Source organism: Stegostoma tigrinum, chromosome 30 (genome assembly GCF_030684315.1).
Source record: "Stegostoma tigrinum isolate sSteTig4 chromosome 30, sSteTig4.hap1, whole genome shotgun sequence".
Classification (NCBI taxonomy): Eukaryota; Metazoa; Chordata; class Chondrichthyes; order Orectolobiformes; family Stegostomatidae; genus Stegostoma; species Stegostoma tigrinum.
In genome coordinates, this window is record NC_081383.1 from 706,190 (window position 1) to 730,811 (window position 24,622).

Sequence of the window (24,622 nt, forward strand, 5' to 3'; positions counted from 1 at the left end):
CATACGCCTTCTTACCAACTCTATCCAATTGGGTGGCAGCTTTCAAGGAACTGTGGACATGAACCCCAAGATCCCTCTACTCCTCCACACTGCCAAGAATCTTTCCATTAACCCTGTATTCTGTTTTCAAATTTGTCCTTCCAAAATGAATCACCTCACATTTTTCAGGGTTAAATTCCATCTGCCATTTCTCAGTCCAGCTCTGCATCCTATCAATATCCCTTTGTAACCTAGAACCACCCTCCACACTATCCACAACTCGACCCACCTTCGTATCATCCGCGAACTTACAATTCACCCTTCCACTCCTTCATCCAAATCATTTACAAAAATCATAAATGGAAGAGGACCAGAACAGATCCTTGTGGTACACCACAGGAAACATATGACAAAGAGAAAGAAAGGTAAGTCGATTGGCTGAGATGAAGCCTGATATCAGCTACTGCTGCGCAAATGCCAGACAATGGCCATCTCCAACAAGACAGAATCTAACTATTGCCCCTTTACATTCAGTAGTGTTACTATTACTGAATACCCCATTACCACCATTCTGAGGGTTACCATTGGGCAGAAACTCAAATAGATTTCACCACATAAACACAGTGGCTACAAGAGCAGGCCAGAGGCTGGGAATACTGCAGCAAGGAACTCCCCTCCTGCCTGGGGAATCTCATCTCATCTAGTAATCTCAAGCTCCCATATATCCAAGGTAATGTTCTGGGGACAAGGCAGACGGTGAAATTTGGATTCAATTTTAAAAATCTGAAATTAAAACAAAATCTAATTTAATGGCTCTCACCGAACCACAGTCAATTGTTGGAAAAACGCATCAGGCTCACTCAAGCCCTTCAGGGAAGGAAATCAGCTGGTCTCTACCCTGTCTGGCCTACTTGTGGGTCCAAACCTCCAACAATAGGGTTGGTTCATAACTGCCCTCTGGGTGATTGGGATGGACAACTGGCCAAGAAATAATGGTGAGTATGAAGCATAAAATGGTGGAATAAGCTTGCACCAGCAAGTCAGCTCCTCCAGCTCCTACACCTTATGACTTTTTGTTGCATTTATTGCCTGCTTCAGAAAGCGGTGTGCCTACCTCCCTGATCAGTGAAGTGACCTGTCCATTCACAGGTTTGGCTGGTGTTTACCTGAAGGTGTAGCATCAGGTATCCTCAGGAACAGGGAACTGGGCGCTAGGCAAATGCTGAACCCAGGCGATTGGGTTTGAGTAGGTTCTAGGCGCGAGCGCTGTTATAGACCATCCCCTTTTTCCTGGTAATTTACAGAATCTGGGAAAACTCCAAGACAAGCTGCCAGTCAGTGCTGGGAGTCACTGGCCGTGGGGAGTTCAGCATTCCTCTCCATTCTGCAGCATGGGTAAGTGAGTGGGGGTCTCGGCTGCAAGTGTTTAAACGGCACATTCTCTGTGGCTTTGGACCCTGCAGGTGTCAGTCTTCTGCACAGGTACAAGCCAAAACCGTTCCCCTCCGGTCCGGTACACAGGCCAGCAAACGATGAGGGATTATTCCCACACAAAGTGCAGGTCTGGCAGCATCTGAACGCGCTCTGAGGAAGGGTCACTGGACCCGAAACGTTAACTCTGCTTTTATTCTTCCCAGGTGCTGCCAGACCTGCTGAGCTTTTCCAGCAGCTTCTGTTTGTGCTCCTGGTTTACAGCATCCGCAGTTCTTTGGGTTTTTAGGAATTATTCCCAGTAGTCATGGTGCGGTGTATTCCGCCTGTACCTGAGCTACAGCCGCCGTGCGCCTGCTAAAGGGGCTTCCTTCTTGTTCAATACGCAGGATTTTTCACAAAGTTGGTGCTCGGAGCCCTGGATAATGTTCGGACCGGCGGTTGATAGGCGGGTCAGTCCCAGTTTATGATGCGGGTGAGGAATAGAACAGACAGGCTATCACTGACTAGCAAGACAGTTACAGGCAGATTTCCTCTGCTCGTGTTCTGGACAGTTTTCGGTTTGTGTTCATAATCTAAAACAAGCAGAAAACCTGAAACAATTACATCGAATCATTCAGCATTCAGCCAGACTCCGTGAAGAAAACAGAGATGAATGTTTCAGCTCGAAGCTTTCCGTCAGTGCTGTACCTAATGTTCCCATTGAAACATTTATCCCTCACTGTGCTCTCAGCTCAGCTCCCTGAAACAAAAACAGAGATGGCTGGAGAAATTCAGCAGGTCTGACACCATCATACAGTCATATTGGACTCGAAATAGTAACTGTTTCTCTCTCCACAGATGCTGCCAGATATTCTCCAGCATTTTTTGCTTATTGAGCTGTATTTTCTGATGCCTGTTATTGGACAGTGTTTCTTTCTTCTCTCTCCCAATTGTTGCACCGGTTCAGCACACATTAGGTAACAGAATCAAATTCCCTTTAAATTCAGTTAGTTTTCTTCAGTGGAAGTGAGCATTTTTCAGATTCCAGTGAATACATTAATGAGTTTAAAAGGGGGGAATTCAAATGAAAAAGAATGACCTGGAGATTGCCAAAATTATGATGTTTTTCTGTTTGGCATGGAATTACCTCTCAGAGAGTTAGCATTCCATTCCTGTCCAACACAAATCTGTGATCAATTCTGTCAAAATTGCAAAGGCAGTGTCAGGGGGTATGGGATTCTCCATCCCTGGGACAGAGAGTGGCCTGAGTGTTCAGCCCCGCAGGGATCGGTGCTTGGACCCCTGTTGAAATACATGTAAATAATTTGGAGCAGAATGTAGCTGGCCTCATTAGTAAGTTTGTGGCTGACAATTGTTGTACAGGTTCAGCACACATTATGTAACAGAATGGATGACACAAAGATTGGGGGAGCTGTGGGTAGTGAGAGGATTGCGAGAAGATACTGCAGGATACAGCTAGGCTGGAGGCCTGGGCAGAGAAATGGCAGATGAAGTTTAATCCAGGCAAATGTGAGGCAATGCATTTTGAGAGATAGAACATAGAACATAGAACATAGAACAGTACAGCACAGAACAGGCCCTTCAGCCCACAATGTTGTGCCAACCATTGATCCTCATGTATGCACCCTCAAATTTCTGTGACCATATACATGTCCAGCAGTCTCTTAAATGACCCCAATGACCTTGCTTCCACAACTGCTGCTGGCAACGCATTCCATGCTCTCACAACTCTCTGCGTAAAGAACCTGCCTCTGACATCCCCTCTATACTTTCCATCAACCAGCTTAAAACTATGACCCCTCGTGCTAGCCATTTCTGCCCTGGGAAATAGTCTCTGGCTATCAACTCTATCTATGCCTCTCATTATCTTGTATACCTCAATTAGGTCCCCTCTCCTCCTCCTTTTCTCCAATGAAAAGAGACCGAGCTCAGTCAACCTCTCTTCATAAGATAAGCCCTCCAGTCCAGGCAGCATCCTGGTAAACCTCCTCTGAACCCTCTCCAAAGCATCCACATCTTTCCTATAATAGGGCGCCCAGAACTGGACGCAGTATTCTAAGTGCGGTCTAACCAAAGTTTTATAGAGCTGCAGCAAGATCTCACGACTCTTAAACTCAATCCCCCTGTTAATGAAAGCCAAAACACCATATGCTTTCTTAACAACCCTGTCCACTTGGGTGGGCATTTTAAGGGATCTATGTATCTGCACACCAAGATCCCTCTGTTCCTCCACGCTGCCAAGAATCCTATCCTTAATCCTGTACTCAGCTTTCAAATTTGACCTTCCAAAATGCATCACCTCGCATTTATCCAGGTTGAACTCCATCTGCCACCTCTCAGCCCATCTCTGCATCCTGTCAATGTCCCGCTGCAGCCTACAACAGCCCTCTACACTGTCAACGACACCTCCGACCTTTGTGTCGTCTGCAAACTTGCTGACCCATCCTTCAATTCCCTCGTCCAAGTCATTAATAAAAATTACAAACAGTAGAGGCCCAAGGACAGAGCCCTGTGGAACTCCACTCACCACTGACTTCCAGGCAGAATATTTTCCTTCTACTACCACTCGCTGTCTTCTGTTGGCCAGCCAATTCTGTATCCAAGCAGCTAAGTTCCCCTGTATCCCATTCCTCCTGACCTTCTGAATGAGCCTACCATGGGGAACCTTATCAAATGCCTTACTGAAGTCCATATACACCACATCCACAGCTCGACCCTCATCAACTTTTCTAGTCACATCCTCAAAAAACTCGATAAGGTTTGTAAGGCATGACCTACCCCTCACAAATCTAATGCAGGAGGGAAGTATACAGCAAATGGCAGAATCCTCTGAAGAATCAACATACAGAGGGATCTAGGTGAACAGGCCCACAGTTCCATGAAAGTGGTAACACACGGTGGCTCAGTGGTTAGCACTGCAGCCTCACAGCACCAGGGACCCAGGTTCGATTCCAGCCTCAGGTGACTGTCTGTGTGGAGCTTGCACATTCTCCCAGTGTCTGTGTGGGTTTCCTCAGGATGGTCCGGTTTCCTCCCACAGTCCAAAGATGTGCAGGCTAGGTGGATTGGCCATGCTAAATTGCCCGCAGTGTTCAGGGATGTGTGGGTTATAGGGGGATGGGTCTGGGTGGGATGCTCCAAGGGGCAGTGTGGACTTGTTGGGCCGAAGGGCCTGTTTCCACACTGTAGGGAATCTAAAAAAAAAACTTGGATGAGGTAGTCAAGAAGGTGTATAGTATGTTTGCCGTCATCTGTTGGGACATAGGGTATAAAAGTTGACAAGTCATGTTGCAGCTGTATCGAACGCTAGCTTGGCATGTTTGGAATATAGCGTACAGTTCTGGTCACCACACTAACAGAAGGATGGAGGCTTTGGAGAAGGTACAGAAACAGTTTGTCAGGGTGTTGCCTGTTTTGGATGGTATCGGTTATGAGAAGAGTTTGGAAAAACTTGGTTTGTTTTCACTTGAACATTGGAAGCTGAGGGGTGACCTGATAGAGGATTACAAAATTATAAGGGGCATGGATAGAATGGACAGTCTGAGTCTTTTTCCCAGAGTAGAAATCTCAATTACTGGGGACAAAGGTTTAAGGTAAAAGGAGTAAGTTCAAAGGAGATGTGAGAGGCAAGTACTTTACATAGAGCAATGTAAGTGCCTGGAATGTGCTGCAGAGGAGGTGGTGGAGGTGGACACAATGGCAACGCTTAATAGGCATCTTGACAGATACATGTGTAGACAGGAAATACAGAGATACGGACCACGTAGAAGCAAAATGTTTTCATTATGCACTGGCACAGGCTTGGGAGCCAAAGGGCACTTACTGTGCTGTATTATTCATTGTTCTTTGGTCATAAGTTCCAGGAACAGTTGGATCCTGTTTATACTGAACCTCCTGTTTACCGTCATGTGCAGTTTCCCAATAAACTATCATGAGCTCTTATTAAAGAGTTGGGCCTGGACTTGGATCATTACCTGAAGAAACCACAGCAGACAGGAGAATCAGCTTTCTAAAGCAACAAATGATTGACAACAGAAGAATACTGATATGACTAGTCACTACTGTACACCTCTACCCTATATCCCTGCATTAACACCAAACTAATCTCACCGCACTGCCCTCTACTCATTGATCTGTATCAATCCTCAAACTAGCACCAAAGTAATCCCAGATAACAAAGTGTGAGGCTGGATGAACACAGCAGGACAAGCAGCATCTCAGGAGCACAAAAGCTGACGTTTCGGGCCTAGACCCTTCATCAGAGAGGGGGATGGGGAGAGGGTTCTGGGATAAATAGGGAGAGAGGGGGAGGCGGACCGAAGATGGAGAGAAAAGAAGATAGGTGGAGAGGAGAGTACAAGAGAGTTGCACTGGGAGAGAGATTCCCTGAGGTTGGTCCGGAGGGAGGAGGGTAACTTCTTCAGGTTAGGCATCCCTGGAAGAGGCTTCGCAGTGAGGTTAAAATTGTATCAGTGATAATGGGAACTGCAGATGCTGGAGAATCCAAGATAACAAAGTGTGGAGCTGGATGAACACAGCAGGCCCAGCAGCATCTCAGGAGCACAAAAGCTGACGTTTCAGGCCTAAACCCTTCATCAGAGAGGGGGATGGGGAGAGGGTTCACATCACATCACCAAAGTAATTCCACCATCTTGCTGTCTCCCCACAGCCCTGTATCAATCCCAATCTAATTCAACTGCCCTACTCTGTCCCCATAACACTCAGCGGAGGTGACGGCCTAGTGGTATTATTGCTGGACTGTTAATCCAGAGACCCAGATCTTGGGACACAGGTTCAAATCCTGCCATGGAAGATGTTGGCATTTGAATTCGATAAAACTCACCTGGTTCACTAATGTCCTTTACAGAAGGAAACTGCCATCCTTACCTGGTCTGTCCTACATGTGACTCCAGACCCACAGCAATGTGTGGTTGACTCTTAATTGCCCTCTGGGCAACTGGGATGGACAATAAATGCCACTGGTCAGTGATACCCTCATCCTGTGAATGAATGAATGAATAAATAAATAATCAATTCCAAACTAATCTCATTGCCCCATTCTCTCTCTATAACCCTGTATCAATCCCCAAGTTAATTTTCTCAAATAACAGTAAGGGATAATCTAGGACTCTGTCTGAAAGGATTAATTTATTGACAATAATCTATCTTAATTGCACTTGCTGATATCACTAACAGAAAGGATTCTTATTTATTGTCACACTGTTGGGTCTTCAGGTGAGTCTTATAAAATCAATGAGGGGTATCGATAAGTGAATAGCAGGGGTCTTTTCTCTAGGGTGGGACATTTCAAGACAGGGGGCTTATTATAAGGTGAGAGGAGAGAGATTTACAAAAGACATGAGGGGTAACTTTTTTACAGAGAATAGCTTGTGTGTGGAATGAACTGCCAGAGAAGTGGTGGATGTGGGGACAGTTACAATGTTTAAAAGACATTTGGATAAGTTCATGAATAGGAAAGGTTTGGAGGGATATGGGTTAAGCGCAGGCAGATGGGACTAGTTTAGTTTGGGACTATGGTCAGCATGGATGGTTGGACTGAAGGGCCTATTCCTGTGATGTATATATCTCTGTGACGCTTGTTTCAGGAACACTACCGCTGTACCACAAGAGGGCTCCCTGATTCTTCACATTGTTGATAAGATTCATTTCTTTGATATTGTCAGTCCTGGCTCCAAATTATTAGTCCTGTGTTTTAATGGTTCAGTGATCTTTCTCAGCATGTTAGAAGTTAACTTGGTTTATTTTATGTTTGCTCACTATAAGATCTTGAGAATGTTAATTGCATTTGATGAAATATTCTAAAATGCGTATTCTAATGATATCTTACAATTGAACAGTTGCAATGACTTTACCCACATTTTATGCCGTTTCTTGTCTACCTTTAACAATCCCCAAAGGAATCCGTGACCTTGGAGCTATGAAAAAGTGCATCTTCCCTTCTTTCAGCTTTCTTCCCCTGAAAGAGCCAAATGCTCCAAGTTGGGATTGGGGCATTGTAGGAGGGAAAACATTGGGTTTTACCGGAGCCCCACAGCTGCTCCTGCTCTGATATCTAAAGTACAGTTCTGCCCCAGGTGTGAGTTGGGGCCTGGGGGTAAGGGATGTCTGAAAACAAAGATATCGTCACCGTGGTGAAAATTTAGGTCACACTAATTTTGAGAATTCTCCTGAACACATCCCTCTCTGTCCTTTCAGGAAGATGGGAAATATTAGAAAAGGATGTCCATAGCCACCTGACAGTGAGAAGTCACCTGGACAAACCAGCTGGTCATAACACTGGAGATATTGATGCTGCTCCTCCCACTTAGTGTCTAATTTCAGAAATTACACCTATTTCTGAACATCAGAAACAGAAAAGATGCAAAATCTCAGAGGAATATCTGAAATTTTTATTGGACGAAGGGAGAAGGTCCCGATTCTGACAAAGAATGAAATGAATTGATTCTCCAATTCCAATTCTGTCAGACTCCTAAATGCTTTTGGAACCTAAATCATCTCGTCTCTGTTTACAGTTTGCAACTATTTCCTAGCCCTAAGATTCTGCTCTTGTTGAGGGTACATTCCACTGTGAGGTTAGAGTTACTGTGAACACTGAAAATAAAAATCAAATAGAATTATTAATCTGCTTCATTTTTTTAGCTGAAGAAGACTTCCCGCCTTCAGGAGGAGTCATGGGGATGCTGGAGAAAAATTCCTCTGATGTTATATTAAGTGAGCAAACTCAGCTTCAGCTGTTCACGCCCATTATCAGCAGATTGATCTCTGCCTTTTACATCCTCGTGTTGTGCATTGGGCTCCCAGCAAATGGCTTCGCCCTTTGGGCAATGGTTCGAGAAAGCAAGAAACCATCCACCATCTTCCTGATGAACCTGGCTGTAGCTGACCTGCTCCTGAGCCTCGTGCTGCCGTTCAAAATTCACTACCACATTCTGGGCAACAACTGGCTCTTTGGTGAAGCTCTGTGTCGCACAGTCACTGCCTTTTTCTACGGGAACATGTATTGCTCTGTCCTGCTGCTCACCTTCATCAGCATCGACAGGTACTTCGCTCTGGTCCATCCCTTTCTCTCCAAGCGTTTCCGGGACAATAGCTTCGCTGTCGGGAGCTGTTGTGTGATTTGGGTGATCGTGGTTCTCTCTGTAATTCCTTTCCTTTTAATGGAACAGAGCTTTGACATCCATGGTTTAAACATCACCACCTGTCACGATGTGTATCTGGAGAAGACACAGTTTGTTTATTTCTATTACTGGCTAGTGGTTGTGATTGTTGGATTTTTAATTCCGAGCCTCATCACTATATTTTGTCACAGTTTTGTGATCAGAGCATTAACAGTTAGTGATGTAAAGTACAAAAAAGCTGCAAGAGTTACTCTGATGCTGCTGTTTGTATATCTAGTGTGCTTCACTCCCAGTAACACAGTACTGCTGGTACACCAGTGGATCCCTGATCTGCACAAATATTACTCCTTCTTCCTGCCTCTAAGCACCTTTAACGGCTGCTTTGACCCTTTCCTCTATTACTATGTTTCTGAGGATTGTAGAAACAGAGTGAAAACAATGCTCAGGATCAACACATTTCAGAGCAGCTCCATTTCGCAGCGATCTACAAAGGTGGAGCTGACCACCCCCATGTTCTCCGCACCTCAATCCTCAGGGAGTGTGTGCCATGTGTGCAGAGATTCAAACAAGACAACCCCGAGAATGGAGCATTAACCTTTCAACTGCTTCCAAGACAGGCCAGGAACACAGATTCGGCTGTCATTCTTACTGATTGGGGTGTGGTGAGGGAGGTGGAAGGTTGGGGGGAGGTGGGATGGGGGAGTGGTTCAGACATGGGCTGCTGGTTGTCCATTTTGGCAGAAAGAATAAAAAAGAATCGAATGATCTAAATGGTGAGAGGTTGCAGAGAGACCTGAGTGGCCTAGTGTGTGAGTCACAGAAGATATAGGTACTGCAACTAATCAGGAGAGCTAGCAGAATGTCGTGTTTTATTGTGAGGGGAATGGAAAGCAAGAGTAGGGAGGTGATACTTCAGTCATACAGGTCATTAGTGAGGCTCCAGCTAGATTACAGTGTACTGTACAGGTCACAGATTGCCTTGTAAGGATGAACTAGGCAGCTGTATCCTCTAGAGTTTATAAATGAGTCATAGAATCCCTACAGTGTGGAAGCAGGCCATTTGGCCATCCAGTCCATACCAACTTTCCAAAGAGTAGCCCACCCAGAACCACACCCCTACTCTATCCCTGAAATCTTGCGTTTTCCCAGTTAATCCACCCAGCCTACACATTCCTGAACACTATGGCAATTTGTGGAGGTGCCAGCTTTGAAAGGGGTGGACAAGTTCAGAAGTTACATGACACTAGGTTATAGTCCAACAGATTTACTTGACAATACAAGGTTTCAGGCCCTGCCCTTTTGTCATGTGAACACTTCTCCTGATGAAGGAACAGCATTCCAAAAGCTTCTGAGTATGAGCAATTTAGCATGGCCAATCCACCTACCTGCGTAAGTCAGAGGTGACTTAATACAATCATATAAGATCTTGAGGAGGAAACAAATTGGCATCACTGGACTCAAAACATTGACTCTGGTTCACTCTCCACAGATGCTGCCAGACCTGCTGAGTTGCTCCAGCAATTTCTTTCTTTCTTTAAAGATCCTGAGGGGATTTGACCTGGTGAATATGGAAAGAATCTTTCCTCTTGTTGAAGAACCTAGAATGAGACTCACCATTTAAAAATAATGGGGGGCCCATTTCGAATGGATATGAGGAAAGTTTTTCTCTCTGAGGCGCGAGTGTCTTTGGAAATCCCTTCCTCAAAATGCAGTGGGTGCAGAGTCTTTAAATATCTTTAAGGCAGAGGGATATAGATTTTTGATGACCAAGGGGATAAAAGATTATTGAGAATGGCAGAAGTTGTGGTTAAAATTTGATCAACCATGATCTTATTGAATGATGAAGCAGACTCAAAGGGGCTGAATGGCCTACTGCTGTTTCTGAGATAACAAGGTGTGAAGCTGGATGAACACAGCAGGCCAAGCAGCATCAGAGCAGCAGGAAACCTAACGTTTCGGGCTGAGACCCTCCTTCAGAAAAGGGGAGGGAAGAAGGTTCTGAAATAAATAGGGAGAGAGGGGGAGGCGGATAGAAGATGGATAGAGGAGACGATAGGTGGAGAGGAGACAGACAGGTCAAAGAGGCGGGGATGGAGCCAGTAGAGGTGAGTGTAGGTGGGGAGGTAGGGAGGGGCTAGGTCAGTCCAGGGAGGATGGACAGGTGAAGGGGGCGAGATGTGGTTAGTAGGTAGGAGATGGGTTTGGGGCTTGACGTGGTAGGAAGGTCAGGTTAGGAAGGCGGGGACAAGCTGGGCTGGCTTTGGGATGCATTGGGGGGAGGGGAGATTTTGAAGCTTGTGAAGTCCACATTGATGCCATTGGGCTGCAGGGTTCCCAAGTGGAATATGAGTTGCTGTTCCTGCAACCTTTGGGTGGCATCATTGTGGCACTGCAGGAGGTCCAGGTTGGACATGTCATCTGCGGAATGGGAGGGGGAGTTGTAAAGATTCGCGACTGGGATGTGCAGTTGTTTGTTGCAACCGAGTGGAGGTGTTCTGCAAAGCGGTCCCCAAGCCTCCACTTGGTTTCTCCAATGTAGAGGAAGCCACAACAGGAACAGCAGATGCAGTATACCACATTGGCAGATGTGTAGGTGAACATCTGCTTGATGTGGAAAGTCATCTTGGGTCTGGGATGGGTGTGAGGGGGGAGGTGTAGGGGCAGGTGTAGCACTTCCTGCGGTTGCAGGGGAAAGTGCCGGGTGTGGTGGGGTTGGAGGGGGGCGTGGAGCGGACAAGGGAGTCATGGAGAGAGTGGTCTCTCTGGAAGGCAGACAAGGGTGGGGAGGGAAAAATGTCTTTGGTGGTGGGGTTGGATTGTAGATGGCGGAAGTCTCGGAGGATGGTGCGTTGGATCCGGAGGTTGGTGGGATGGTACATGAGGACGAGGAGGATTCTGTTTCGGTTGTTATTGTGGGGACGGGGTGTGAGGGGTGAGTTGCGGGAAATGCGGGAGACACAGTCGAGGGCGTCCTCAGCCACTGCAGGGGGGAGGTTGCGGTCCTTGAAAAATGAGGACATCTGAACCGGGATTGGAATGCCTCATCCTGGGAGCAGACGCGGCGGAGGCAAAGGAATTGGGAATAGGAGATGAGATAATAGGAACTGCAGATGCTGGACAATCCGAGAGAACAAGGTGTAGAGCTGGCTGAACACAGCAGGCCAAGTAGCATCAGAGGAGCAGGAAGGCTGACGTGAAGAGTGTAGGCCCAAAACGTCAGCTTTCCTGCTCCTAAGATGCTGCTTGGCCTGCTGTGCTCATCCAGCTCCACACTGTGTTACCTGGGAATAGGGGATGGCATTTTTCCAGGAAGATGGGTGAGGGGAGGTGTACTCCAGGTAGCTGTGGGAGTTGGTAGGCTTGAAATGGATATCGGTTTCCAGGTAGTCTCCAGGTCCTACTATCTCTGCTCCTTGTTGGTCTATTTCGGTGTTCACTTCCATCTTAAGCACCTTCTCCCAAACACCTCCCCCCTCCATCCTGGACACTCACTGATGGAATAGAACAGAACACTTAGTTATTGTCAAGGGCAGGGAGTACAATTTGCTGAAGTCTGTCTAAATTAACCTTCATTATAAATAATCACTTAGTGTCCATTGCTTCCAGACCCCAGAAAAGTATTGGTAGCCAGGGATTTCCCATAAATAACTGTTCACTTGAACCTGAAGAACTGACACCAGCATTTAGTGGGAGGCCAATTTGAATCTGTCAGTGGGGTCAGATGTAATGATGTTGGGAGATGTTTGTATGGGTTAAACGGAATAGCATAAGCAGTTGGGCTGAAAGGCCTGTTTTTGCGTTGGGTAGAACTCTGGGTAATTCTGTGAATACACCAAGCACAGGAGTGGCCAGCCTAGGCAATGTTCAGTGAAGTTTGATTGTTACTTCATGTTGTATGGGACTGATTTGCTGCTGAATTAAAAGCAGTTTGTAAAACCTCAGAGAAGGAGCAATCAATCAGGAATTAACCTGGAGCAGAATCAGATCTGGAAGAGGCCCCTTCAGAGAGATTTTTCTATGTGTCAAAAGTTCATTCTTTTCTTTAAAAGCCACGTTGTTTAGTACTTTTCATTATGCCATTTTGTATCTTACAATTCTTGAATAATTATGCAGTTGCAATTTGCCTGCATAGAACTACCTTCATTGAATGTGTTTCAGTTGAAGGGGCTGAATAATTTTGTATTTGTTACGTGGTATATTTCATTCATATTCGAAAATCAAGTGGCAACTGTGGGATGTGCTTTCCTGCTCCTAAGATGCTGCTCGGCCTGCTGTGTTTATCCAGCCCCACACCGTGTTACCTAGGAATAGGGGTTCAGGATATCAAAGCTGCACTGTCAGAGAGACACTGCTAACCTTGGCTGAAGTATAGACGATATCTGTAAAAGCTATTGGAAAACAGTTGATAATGTAACCTGTGCATTATAGTGATTTCTTTTACAAAGCTTGGAGGCATATGTAACCCACCAGAGTGAGTTTTAATAGTTCATTGTGATAAAACTAGCTCTTCCTGCCTGCATATGAAAATAAACTATCGTTTGACCTGATTTTCTAAGTCATCTTGTCAATTCGTTCAGTTGTCCAATAACACCATATAATCTCAATGTTTTCAAAGAGCAGGATAATGGATCGGAATAACATTACCGGCTGAAGGGTTTGTACTGTGCTGTACTGTTCTTCGTAACTGAAAAAATTCTACAGAGGCCATTATCCTTCACCAATCACCATTTATTTACACAGGGACAGACACTGGCTCCAATAGAGTCCGGTACCAAAGATAATGGGAACTGCAGATGCTGGAGAATCCGAGATAACAAAGTGTGAAGCTGGATGAACACAGCAGGCCAAGCAGCATCTCAGGAGCACAAAAGGCCTTGACCCTTCATCAAAAAAAGATGCTGCTTGGCCTGTTGTGTTCATCCAGCTCCACACTTTGTTATCTCAGATACCAAAGAGTCTGGAACAAGAACTGAAGTTGCTGGAAAAGCTCAGCAGGTCTTCCTCAGAACTCAGACCTGTTCTAAGGAAGGGTCACTGGGCCCGAAAAGTTAGCTCTGATTTTTCAGATGCTGCCAGACCTGCTGAGCTTTTCCAGCAACTTCAGTTTTTGTTCTTGCTGCTGTGTCAACCCTTCACTTCCTGGGTAAATTAACATGGTGTAGACTGGCCGGGAATTCCACAACACCTTCTACAGACACGCTGTCCTGGACAATACAGAGATTTCTGTTGTGAAGGTTAGAGCTGAATGCCATTTTTTTGATATGTACAGTTCCCATGCCTGCATCAATAAATGTTTAAACAAAGAAACCTGAGTCTCGAATGGTCTTAGAGGAAATAAAGGGGTGGCGCGGTGGCTCAGTGGCGAGCACTGCAGCCTCACAGCACCAGGGACCCGGGTTCAATTCCAGCCTCAGGTAACTGTCTGTGCGGAGTTTGCACATTCTCCCCGTGTCTGCGTGGGCTTCCTCTGGGTGCTCCGGTTTCCTCCCACAGTCCAAAGATGTGCAGGCTAGGTGGATTAGCCATGCTAAATTGCCCGTAGTGTTCAGGGGTGTGTGGGTTGTAGGGGGATGGGTCTGGGTGGGATGCTGCAAGGGGCAGTGTGGACTTGTTGGGCCAAAGGGCCTGTTTCCACACTGTAGGGAATCTAATCTAATCAAAAATTCACCCTCTTACGCCCAACTCTGTTTTTACTGATGCTTAACATTCCGTTTTGTGTGGTCTTCTCAAAACCTTTTTAAACATCGATCTGTTTTTAGGAAACATGGAGCAGTGTTTCTGTGCTCACGCTTTCATGGATTGAGTGATTTCACTGCTGTCAATGATTTCCACTCTTTCTGCAGCCTTGAGATCAATCTCAGACAGTTCTGATCCCAACTTTCTGTATCAATGGCAGCAGATACATGGGAAAACATCCCCTGCAAGTTCCCCTCCAAGCCACTCACCATCCTGACTTGGAAATATATCGATGTTCCTTCAGTGTCGCTGGGTCAAAATGCTGGAATTCCTTTCTTAAGGACATTGTGGGTGAGCCCACAGCAGGAAGACTGCAGCAGTTCAAGAAAGCAGCTCACCTCCAACTTCTCAAGGGGCAACTAGAGATGGGAAATAAATGTTGGTCCAACCAGCAACGCCCACATCTGACAGATGAATAAAAAACACCTTAATCCTAAGTTTCTGTTGCTTCCTTTGTTAATGGCCATCTGGTTCTCAACCATTCACTAATGGGGACGATTTCTCTCAGTCCTCTCCTCAGTCTCAAATTGTTAAGGCTCTAAAAACCTTGATCAATCTCCCCTAATCCCTGTTTCTCCAAGGAGAACAGTCTCACATTCACCAATGTATCACTCTACCTGATGCACCCCATCCCTGCTAACCCCTCATGTGAACAGGGCATTCCAGCTGAGACTGAAGCTTGATCGTAGCTCCTTGTTTTTTTGCTGTCTACGCCTAGAATGCTTTATCAACCCCATCATGAATGTGCACACAGACCCCCTGGGGCTCCTCCTGCACCCTCTTCAGAACCATGTCCAGTATTTCTGCTTGCCTGTGGATGTCTGTGATTGCATTCTTGAGCTGGTTATTGTGGGGCTGGTTGTGTTCTACTGATATGCGCCAAACCCCGCTCCCAACTCCCCCCACACCCCCACCTCCCATTCCCCCAACACCCATCTGCACCCCATCCCACCCCCATCCCAGCAACCCCCCACCCCCCACCAACACCCCCAAACCCAATCCCCCCAACCCCACTCCCATTCCCTGGGAGGAAGAGGTGTTTGTATTTATTGACAAAGAGCCCAATCCCCAAGAGCTGCCAGTCAATGGTAATGTATTGGGCCTCAGCTTTCTGACTCTGTGTGGTAAGGCCCATTTGGGACTAAGAGTGCCCTGGATTCAGTGTTGGGGGTGGGGGGGTGGTGCCATCATGTGCATATTGGACTCCCCCAAAGTAGATCACAACATGCCCCCACTTCCCTACCCAACATTTCATCAAGTTTGGTGAGAAAATGGCCTTAATGACCCCCCCCAACCCCCGGCCACCCCCTTCTACCAGTGGAGCTGGAATGAGGGTTCTCATGGAACTGGTTTAGTGGTTGTACAGCTGGTGTAATACACCCCTAACTGCTCTTTTCGGGGGTATCAGGTCAAAGGTGATTGTGAATGGGGTCAGATAATCACCTGATATCTTCTACAAACGTCCCTATGCAAAGTACATACTGAGATCCAGCTCCATTTATGTGAATGTGTGTGCTTGTCTGTGTGTGTGTCTGAGAGTGTGTGTGCGCGTCTGTCTATGTGGTTGGGTCTGCGTGGGTGTGTCTGTGTGTGTGTGTCTCTCTGTCTGTGTATGTGTGTGCATGTGTCTCTGTCTGTCTGTGTGTGGGTGTGTGTGTGTATGTCTGTGTGTGTGTCCGTGTGTATGTGTGTCTGTCTCTGGGTGTGTGTCACTGTGTGTTTCAGTGTATCTGTGTGTGTCTGTCTGTCTGTGTGTGTGTGTGTGTGTGTGTGTGTGATTAAATTAAATTCGCTGATATGATTAGATTCCCTACAGTGTGGAAACAGGCCCTTCGGCCCAACAAGCCCACACTGCCCCTTGAAGCATCCGACCCAGACCCATCCCCCTATAACCCACACACCCCTGAACACTACGGGCAATTTAGCATGGCCGATCCACCTAGCCTGCACATCTTTGAACTGTGGGAGGAAACCGGAGCACCCGGAGGAAACTCACACAGACACAGGGAGAATGTGCAAACTCCGCACAGACAGTCACCTGAGGCTGGAATTGAACCTGGGTCCCTGGCACTGTGAGGCTGCAGTGCTAACCATTGAGACACCATGCTGCCCTGTGTGTGTGTGTGTGTGTGTGTGTGTGTGTGTGTGTGTGTGTGTGTGTGTGTGTGTGACCGCGTCTGTATCTGCGTTTTTACAGCAAATAGAAATGTCCTTCCACACGCACACAAACTGAGGAAATAATGAGGAAGGGTGACCAGACCCGAAACGTTAACTCTGTCTTCTCCTCCACAGATGCTGCCAGACCTGCTGAGCTTTTCCAGCAACATTGTTTTTGTTCCTGATTTACAGCATCTGCAGTTCTTTTGGTTTTTATTTAGAAGTGTCCTTCCTCCCTCCCCTCCCTGTCATGGGCTGTGTGTTCCAGATTCTCACCACCCTCTGGGCAAATATATCGAAACAAATCCCCTTTAAACTTCCTGCTGCTGATCTTAAATCTGTGTTCTCCACCCCCTCAGTTACTGACACCCCATCCCCCCACTAGGGAGAAAAGTGTTTCCCTATCTACCCTGTCTGTGCCCCTCAGAGCTTTGTAAACCTCAAACAGGTCCCCTCTCAGCCTCTCCCTTTGAAGCTGAGTCACTCCAACACAGCCAATGCCCTGGTGAGTCTCCCCTGTACTCCCTTCCTACTGGAAACACATCTCACCTATACAGCAGAGATACTAGGAGCTGCTGATGCTGGAGAATCTGAGTTAACTAGGTGTAGAGCTGGATGAATAAAGCTCTAGACCTGAAATGTCAGCTTTCCTGCTCCTCTGAGTTCTGCGAACTGCCCTATAGGAGATAACAAGGTGGATCACAGGAGCAGGAAAGCTGACAGCCCGAAACGTCAGCTTTTGTGCTCCTGAGATGCTGCTTGGCCTGCTGTGTTCATCCGGCCTCACATTTTATTATCTTGGAATCTCCAGCATCTGCAGTTCCCATTATCTCTAGAGCTTTATTCATCCAGCTCTACACCTTGTTATTTTCTATAGGGCACTTCGCAGAACTGCAAATAGCTCTGGCTTAAGGTGTAAGGAATAAGCGAGATACCGAGAGAGGGGGAGGTGGATAGAAGATGGATAGAGGAGACGATAGGTGGAGAGGCGACAGACAGGTCAAAGAGGCGGGGATGGAGCCAGTAAAGGTGATGTGTAGGTGGGGAGTTAGGGGGGAGACAGGTCAAGGGGGCAGGATGAGGCTAGTAGGTAGGAGGGGGCTGGGGCTTGAGGTGGGAGGAGGGGATAGGTGGGAGGAAGGACAGGTTAGGGAGGTGGGAATGAGCGGGGCTAGTTTTGGAATGCGGTAGGGGGAAGGGGATGGCATTTGGAGATGAAGAAGCTGAGGGAGGGTAGCAGGCCTTGGGGTGGTGTCCAGGAGGAGGGGTTGTGTTGGAGGCAGGAGAAGGGGTCAGTAGGGGCAGGTTAGGTTGAACAAGTAAGCACGGAAGTGGAGGCAGCAGAAAAAGTGTTCAACGTCTAAGCATGAGCAGTATTTGTTGATGTTCGAGTGGAGGGAGACAAAGGCGAGCCCTTGACTGAGGACTTACCGTTCAGTCCTCAGTAAGGGGAGGTCTGGGGAGGTGGTGAAGGGTCGGCAGGGCTGGGTGCCACTGTCTCCTCTGGAGCTGCTGGCTGTGGAGGTGGTGGGCAGAGTGACACCGGTGGTGGGTGGGGCTGGGCCAGCGGTGGGCGAAGCGATGTCAGCAGTGGGCGGAGTGACATCGACGATAATGGGAACTGCAGATGCTGGAGAATCCAAGATAATAAAATGTGGGGCTGGATGAACACAGCAGGCCAAGCAGCATCTCAGGAGCACAAAAGCTGACGTTTCGGGCCTAGACCCTTCATCAGAGAGGGGGATGGGGAGAGGGTTCTGGAATAAATAGGGAGAGAGGGGGAGGCGGACCGAAGATGGAGAGAAAAGAAGATAGGTGGAGAGAGTATAGGTGGGGAGGTAGGGAGGGGATAGGTCAGTCCAGGGAAGATGGACAGGTCAAGGAGGTGGGATGAGGTTAGTAGGTAGCTGGGGGTGCGGCTTGGGGTGGGAGGAAGGGATGGGTGAGAGGAAGAACCGGTTAGGGAGGCGGAGACAGGTTGGACTGGTTTTGGGATGCAGTGGGTGGAGGGGAAGAGCTGGGCTGGTTGTGTGGTGCGGTGGGGGGAGGGGAGATTTTGAAACTGGTGAAGTCCACATTGATACCATTGGTCTGCAGGGTTCCCAGGCGGAATATGAGTTGCTGTTCCTGCAACCTTCGGGTGGCATCATTGTGGCACTGCAGGAGGCCCATGATGGACATGTCATCTAAAGAATGGGAGGGGTGTGGAAATGGTTTGCGACTGGGAGGTGCAGTTGTTTGTTGCGAAATGAGCGGAGGTATTCTGCAAAGCGGTCTCCAAGCCTCCGCAACAAACAACTGCACCTCCCAGTTGCAAACCATTTCCACTCCCCCTCCCATTCTTTAGATGACATGTCCATCATGGGCCTCCTGCACTGCCACAATGATGCCACCCAAAGGTTGCAGGAACAGCAACTCATATTCCGCCTGGGAACCCTGCAGCCCAATGGTATCAATGTGGACTTCACCAGTTTCAAAATCTCCCCTTCCCCCACTGCATCCCAAAGCCAGCCCAGTTCATCCCCTCCACCCACTGCATCCCAGAACCAGTCCAACCTGTCTCTGCCTCCCTAACCTGTTCTTCCTCTCACCCATCCCTCCCTCCCACCCCAAGCCGCACCTCCATCTCCTACCTACTAACCTCATCCCACCTCCTTGACCTGTCCGTCTTCCCTGGACTGACCTATCCCCTCCCTACCTCCCCACCTATACTCTCCTCTCCACCTATCTTCTTTTCTCTCCATCTTCGGTCCGCCACCCCCTCTCTCCCTATTTATTCCAGTTCCCTCTCCCCATCCCCCTCTCTGATGAAGGGTCTAGGCCCGAAACGTCAGCTTTTGTGCTCCTGAGATGCTGCTTGGTCTGCTGTGTTCATCCAGCTCCACACCTTGTTATCTTACAGTGACATCGGCGGTGGATGGGGCTGGGTCAGCGGTGGGCAGAGTGATGTCAGCAGTGGGCGGAGCGATGTCAGCAGTGGGCGGAGCGATATCAGCGGTGGGTGGAGTGGCGTCGGCGTTGGCTGTGGGCGGAGTTGCATTGGCGTCGGCTACGGTGATGCCACCGCCTCCATTTCTAAGGCCAATGCCATAGCCACTGAGGACGCACCTACCGTCACCGCTGATGCCTCCTCCTACCCTGCTCCACCCACAGCCAAAAGTGGTGTCACCAGTAGCCCAGGTGGTGAAGAAGGCATTTAGCATGCTGGCCTTCTTCAGTCAAGGCATTGAGTACATGAGCTGGGACGTTATGTTACAGTTGTATAAGTTGTTGGTGAGGCTGCACTTGGAGTATTGTGTACAGTTTTGGTCACCCTGTTATAGGAAGGACACAGTTAAACTGGAATGTGTACAAAGAAGATTTATGAGGATGTTGCTAGGAATAGTAGGCCTGAGTTATAGGGAGAGATTGCCCAGGATAGGTCTTTATTCCTTGGAATGGAGGAGAATGAGGGGTGACCTTATTGAGGTGTATAAAATCATGAGGGGCATAGATAGGATGAATGTATATAAGACGATAAGACCATAAGACATAGGAGTGGAAGTAAGGCCATTCGGCCCATCAAGTCCACTCCACCATTTAAATCACAGCTGATGGACATTTCAACTCCACTTCCCTGCACTCTCCCCGTAGCCCTTGATTCCTTGTGAGATCAAGAATTTGTCGATCTCTGCCTCAAAGGCATCCAACGTCCCGGCCTCCACTGCACTCCGTGGCAATGAATTCCACAAGCCCACCACTCTCTGACTGAAGAAATGTCTCCTCATTTCCGTTTTAAATTTACTCCCTCTAATTTTAAGGCTGTGCCCACGGGTCCTAGTCTCCCTGCCTCACGGAAACAACTTCCCAGCGTCCACCCCTTCTAAACCATACATATAGTGTTTTTCCCAGGGATGGGGAATTGAAAACCAGAGGGCATAGGTTTAAGGTGAGAGAGGGAAGATTTAAGAAGGTCCAAGGTCCTTAGGGGCAACATCTTCTCGCAGAGAGTGGTGCGAATATGGAATGGGTTGCCAGAGAAAATGGTTGAGGCGGGTACAATAGCAACATTTTAAATACATTTGGACAGGTGCGTGGATGGGAAGGGTTTAGAGGGATATGGACCAAATGTGGGCAATTGGAACCAGCTGAGTGGCCACCTGAGTCAGAATGGGCCAGTTTGGGCTGAAGGGCCTGTTTCCATGCTGTGTTACTCTGTCATTCTATTTAAGCACCACCAAATTTAACACACCACTTGTGATATAACTATATAAACTGCTTACATCCATTAATGTATACAGCAAACAGCAAAGAACACAGCACTGAGCCTTGTGGTACCCACAGGATACAGGCAGCAGTCACAGAAACATCAATCATCACTCTCTGCTTCCTGCCACTAAAGCCAATTTAGGGTCCTAGATCCCGGAGGCTCTTGGCCTCCTCACCACTCTCCCATGTGGCACCTTATCAAAGACTTTCCTGGAAGTCCATGTCAACCATATCAACTCCACTCCCCTTATCGACACCCATCGTGACCGGTCACCTCCCAGAAAGATTTGATCTCCCGCTGACAAAGTCATGCTGATTTTCCTTGATTAATTCCTATCTCTCCAAGTTGAGATTAATTGTGTCCCTTAGAATTTTTTCCAAAAATTTCCCCATCTCTGATGTTTATACCTACCACCCTTCTTTGTTAATGCTGCCACGTTAGCTGTTCTCTAATCCTCTGGCAACCCTGCAATGGCCAGAGAGAATGTGAAAATGCGATCTGCAATCACAGCAGCCTCTGGGATTTATCTACTTTCAAACCAGCTAAAACCACAAATAACCCATACCTCCTGATGCTAACTGTATCACAGGTTCCCATCCCTGATTTCCAGACCTACATCATCCTTCTCTGTAATAAGTACAGAGTAAATACAGATGCAAAATGTTCACTTCAGTTATGTTTTGCAGTTCCACACAGAGTTCGGCACTTTGTTCCCTAACGGGCCCTACACTTTCCGTTGTTAGCCTCTTGCTCCTAATTTACTGATAAAACTGTCCCCTCCCCAATTCCTTTTTTAAGTGCCCCCCCCCCCCAGCGATTTGTGCACTCCTTGAAGCTATCAGTTACTTTGAGTCCTCAGTATTGGAGTCTGCATCCAGGCTCAATGTATGATTTTGCAGAATTTTAAAAATTACCATCAAAGGTGGTGTGTTCAAGAGAAAAAGAAATATTTGGCAATCAAACATGTTCCTGCCAACAAAAACAATGTGTATTAGAAGGAGGAATGTTTTAAAGTTGTTTCAGGAGTGACAGACATCACTAACACGTTCAGTGTTTATTGCCTATCCCTAATGGTCAACACAAAGAACTCCATTTATGAGTCATTTGGTAAGTGTTTCCAATGTGATAAAGGAAAACGAATGCGGTCTATGGGGTAAGAGGGTCTCTTGAAATGACAGCTCAATTCTCTGATCCACTCGGTTTTCCTTCCTTGGTCAATAAGTCTCCTGTTTTTGCAAGACAGTTGGCCCCAATCCATCCACTTCACATTTCTCTTCACTGACCTTCATCAGACTCCAGTCTGCCCACCTTACCCGCAGTGCTCACATCCCAAGAATGGAAATGAAATATTAATAGTGAGGTGTTGCACCAAACTGCACACCCAATCACTTGGATTGACTCTAAATTCATCTCACTTCAGACATTGCAGGCAGCAAATACCATCCAATCAACGATTGCATTCACACTCTGGAAGAAATAGCCTGCGCACTGCCCCTTCCTGGCTCTCCAAAGCAGGTTGACATTCCATAATCACAACAAAACAATCTAACATCGATGAGCCCTTCTCAAAATGGAAATACAGGGTGGGAGTGGGGAACAGGGTGTGGGTGGGGGCGGGGGAGGTGGCTGTATTTTATGGGGGTGGGAGAATGTCACCTGCCTGCAGGATAACAGCCCATTGCTCCTTTTCTTGCTGCCTAACTCCTAAAACCCATTGAAATCCCATCTTCCCCGTCATGGACACTTCCTGGAGAAGATTCTTTGGACTCTAAGCCAGCGTCTGAAGCAAAGGGAGTTAAAACAAATATAAATGTTCCGGGAGGCTACTCCATTTCCAGCATCTTGTGCTACAGAATAATTCAGAACAAGAGACAATCCAAGGCTCATTCTTTTTTGTGTTTACCTACTGTTTAACCAAACTGCTTTAAAATGCACAATCTACATGGTTTTCATTTATATTTTGTTTCTGTGTCTGTGTCAGTTTTTTTATTTATGATTGCTTAATCAAATTTGCATAATTCAAATTATGTATGAATGCACTTTGCATCTTTCTTTCTGTGATTTGTTTTTGTTGACTTATCATGGACACGGTCTGAGACCCAGGCAACTGGCCAGCTCACTAACCTGGTGCCATCTGAACTTTTATTGTGACCAGTCGAGGAATGGGGCAAGGAAAGGAGATGGTGACCTCTCACCCCTCCAAAATAATATAATATTGAAGTGAAACATATTTCTGCTTCAACACATTTCCAACTGCAACTCAAACCCACACTGGGATTCACTGTCCAATCTACACACTCCAAAAACAAAACCGATTGCTCGGATTGTAATACATTGACCGACCCATTCAGATGTTGTGTTTTCTTTATTCATTCATGGGATGTGGGTATCTCTGGCTGGACCAACGTTTCTTGCCCATCCCTAGTTGCCCTTCAGAAGGCGGTGCTGAGCTGCCTCCTAGAACAGCTGCAGCCTATGTGCTCTAACTGGGTCTACAATGCCTCAGGAAAGGCACACAGTGAAGGAACGGTGATATATTTCCAAGTCAGGATGGTGAGTGGCTCGGAGGGGAACTTGGAGGCGGTAGTGTTCCCATGTATCTGCTGTCCTTATCCTTCTAGGAGCCTTCCGTCTAAGGAACCTTGATGAAGTTCTGCAGTACACACTGCAGTAATGAGCATCGGTGGTGGAAGGAGTGGATGCTTGTGGAGGTAGGGCCATTCAAACAACTGTTCTGGGTGGTGTCAAGCTTCTTGGGTCATTGTAGCAGCACTCATCCAGGCAAGTGGGGAGTATTCCATCACACTCCTTACTTGTGCTGTGTAGATGGTGGGCAGGCTTTGTGGAGTCAGGAGATGAGTTACTTGCTGCGGTATTCCTAGCCTCTAACCTGCTGTTGCAACCACAGTATTTATATGGCAAGTTCAGTTTAGTTTGTAGTTAATGGTTAAAACCCAGAATGTTGGAGAGGTTTCAGTGCTAGTAATGCTATTGAGGGGCATGTGGAAGAAGTGAGAGAGGGATTAATCCCGAAGCAGGCAGTTTTCAAACACAGTGGGAATCACAATAGGCTACTCAGCCCTTTGAGCCAGTTCCATCACCCATCATCCATCTCCGGACTCTGTTTCCAATTTCCCCCAAATCCTCCCTCTTCTCCCTTTGGTCCCTTTAGCATCAAGCACCATATCAAACTTCCTCAATCATACTAAAAGAACTGCAGCTGCTGTAAATCAGGATCTGATGCAGAATCTGACGAAGGGTCACCAAAACCAAAATGTTAACTCTGTTCCTTCCTTCACAGATGCTGCCAGACCTGCTGAGCTTTTCCAGCAACTTCTGTTCTTCTTCTTAAATCATACAAGGTTTTGTCCTTGAACACTTCCTCCCGAAGGTTTCCTTCTGTGAAAGCCCTCCTACGTCTCCCTGATGCCCTGAATTTTATTGGGAATGATATTCTCAGCTCATCAAAGCCTTGGGATTTCCAAGCCATTGCTCAGGGTTTCCCACAGCTCAGGGATATTTTTCTGGCCAATTATTAAAGGAATATTTCCATAAATAAACAGGTCCATGTGAGTCCTGGCCTGTTGGAATTTGGGCTCTGTGGTTCGTGAATAATGTGTAGGAAATCTGCACTGAGCAATTTAACCATCTTCACACCTCTCACACTGAGAAAGCAGCAACAAGCAGCACAGACTTGGGATTCTGTCTGTGAAGGGGAGTTGCTTTAATCTGGCAATGCTCTGAATGGGCTGGAGTACTTGCTGTGCTGGGTGGATATTTGTGGGAGCTGTCCCCATCTTTCTTAGGTTTCAATGGTTTCTGTAGAAGAACCTCCTTAACATTCACACTCGGTGTCAGCTGTAATGGTGGTTAACGCTGCTGCCTCACAGTGCTCGGGACCTGGGTTCAATCCCATCTTCAGGCAATT

The 24,622-nt window shown here is 47.2% G+C and overlaps 1 protein-coding gene across 1 annotated transcript; it reads left to right on the top strand.

The window, feature by feature from the left end:
- Nucleotides 1-1,303: 1,303 nt before the first annotated feature.
- LOC125465627 (proteinase-activated receptor 3-like) lies at nt 1,304-9,204 on the top strand. Its single transcript, XM_048559353.2, has 2 exons — nt 1,304-1,374; nt 8,074-9,204. The coding sequence occupies exons 1-2, from the start codon at nt 1,371-1,373 to the stop codon at nt 9,144-9,146; spliced, it is 1,077 nt and encodes a 358-aa protein (XP_048415310.2). The 5' UTR covers nt 1,304-1,370; the 3' UTR covers nt 9,147-9,204.
- Nucleotides 9,205-24,622: the final 15,418 nt, after the last annotated feature.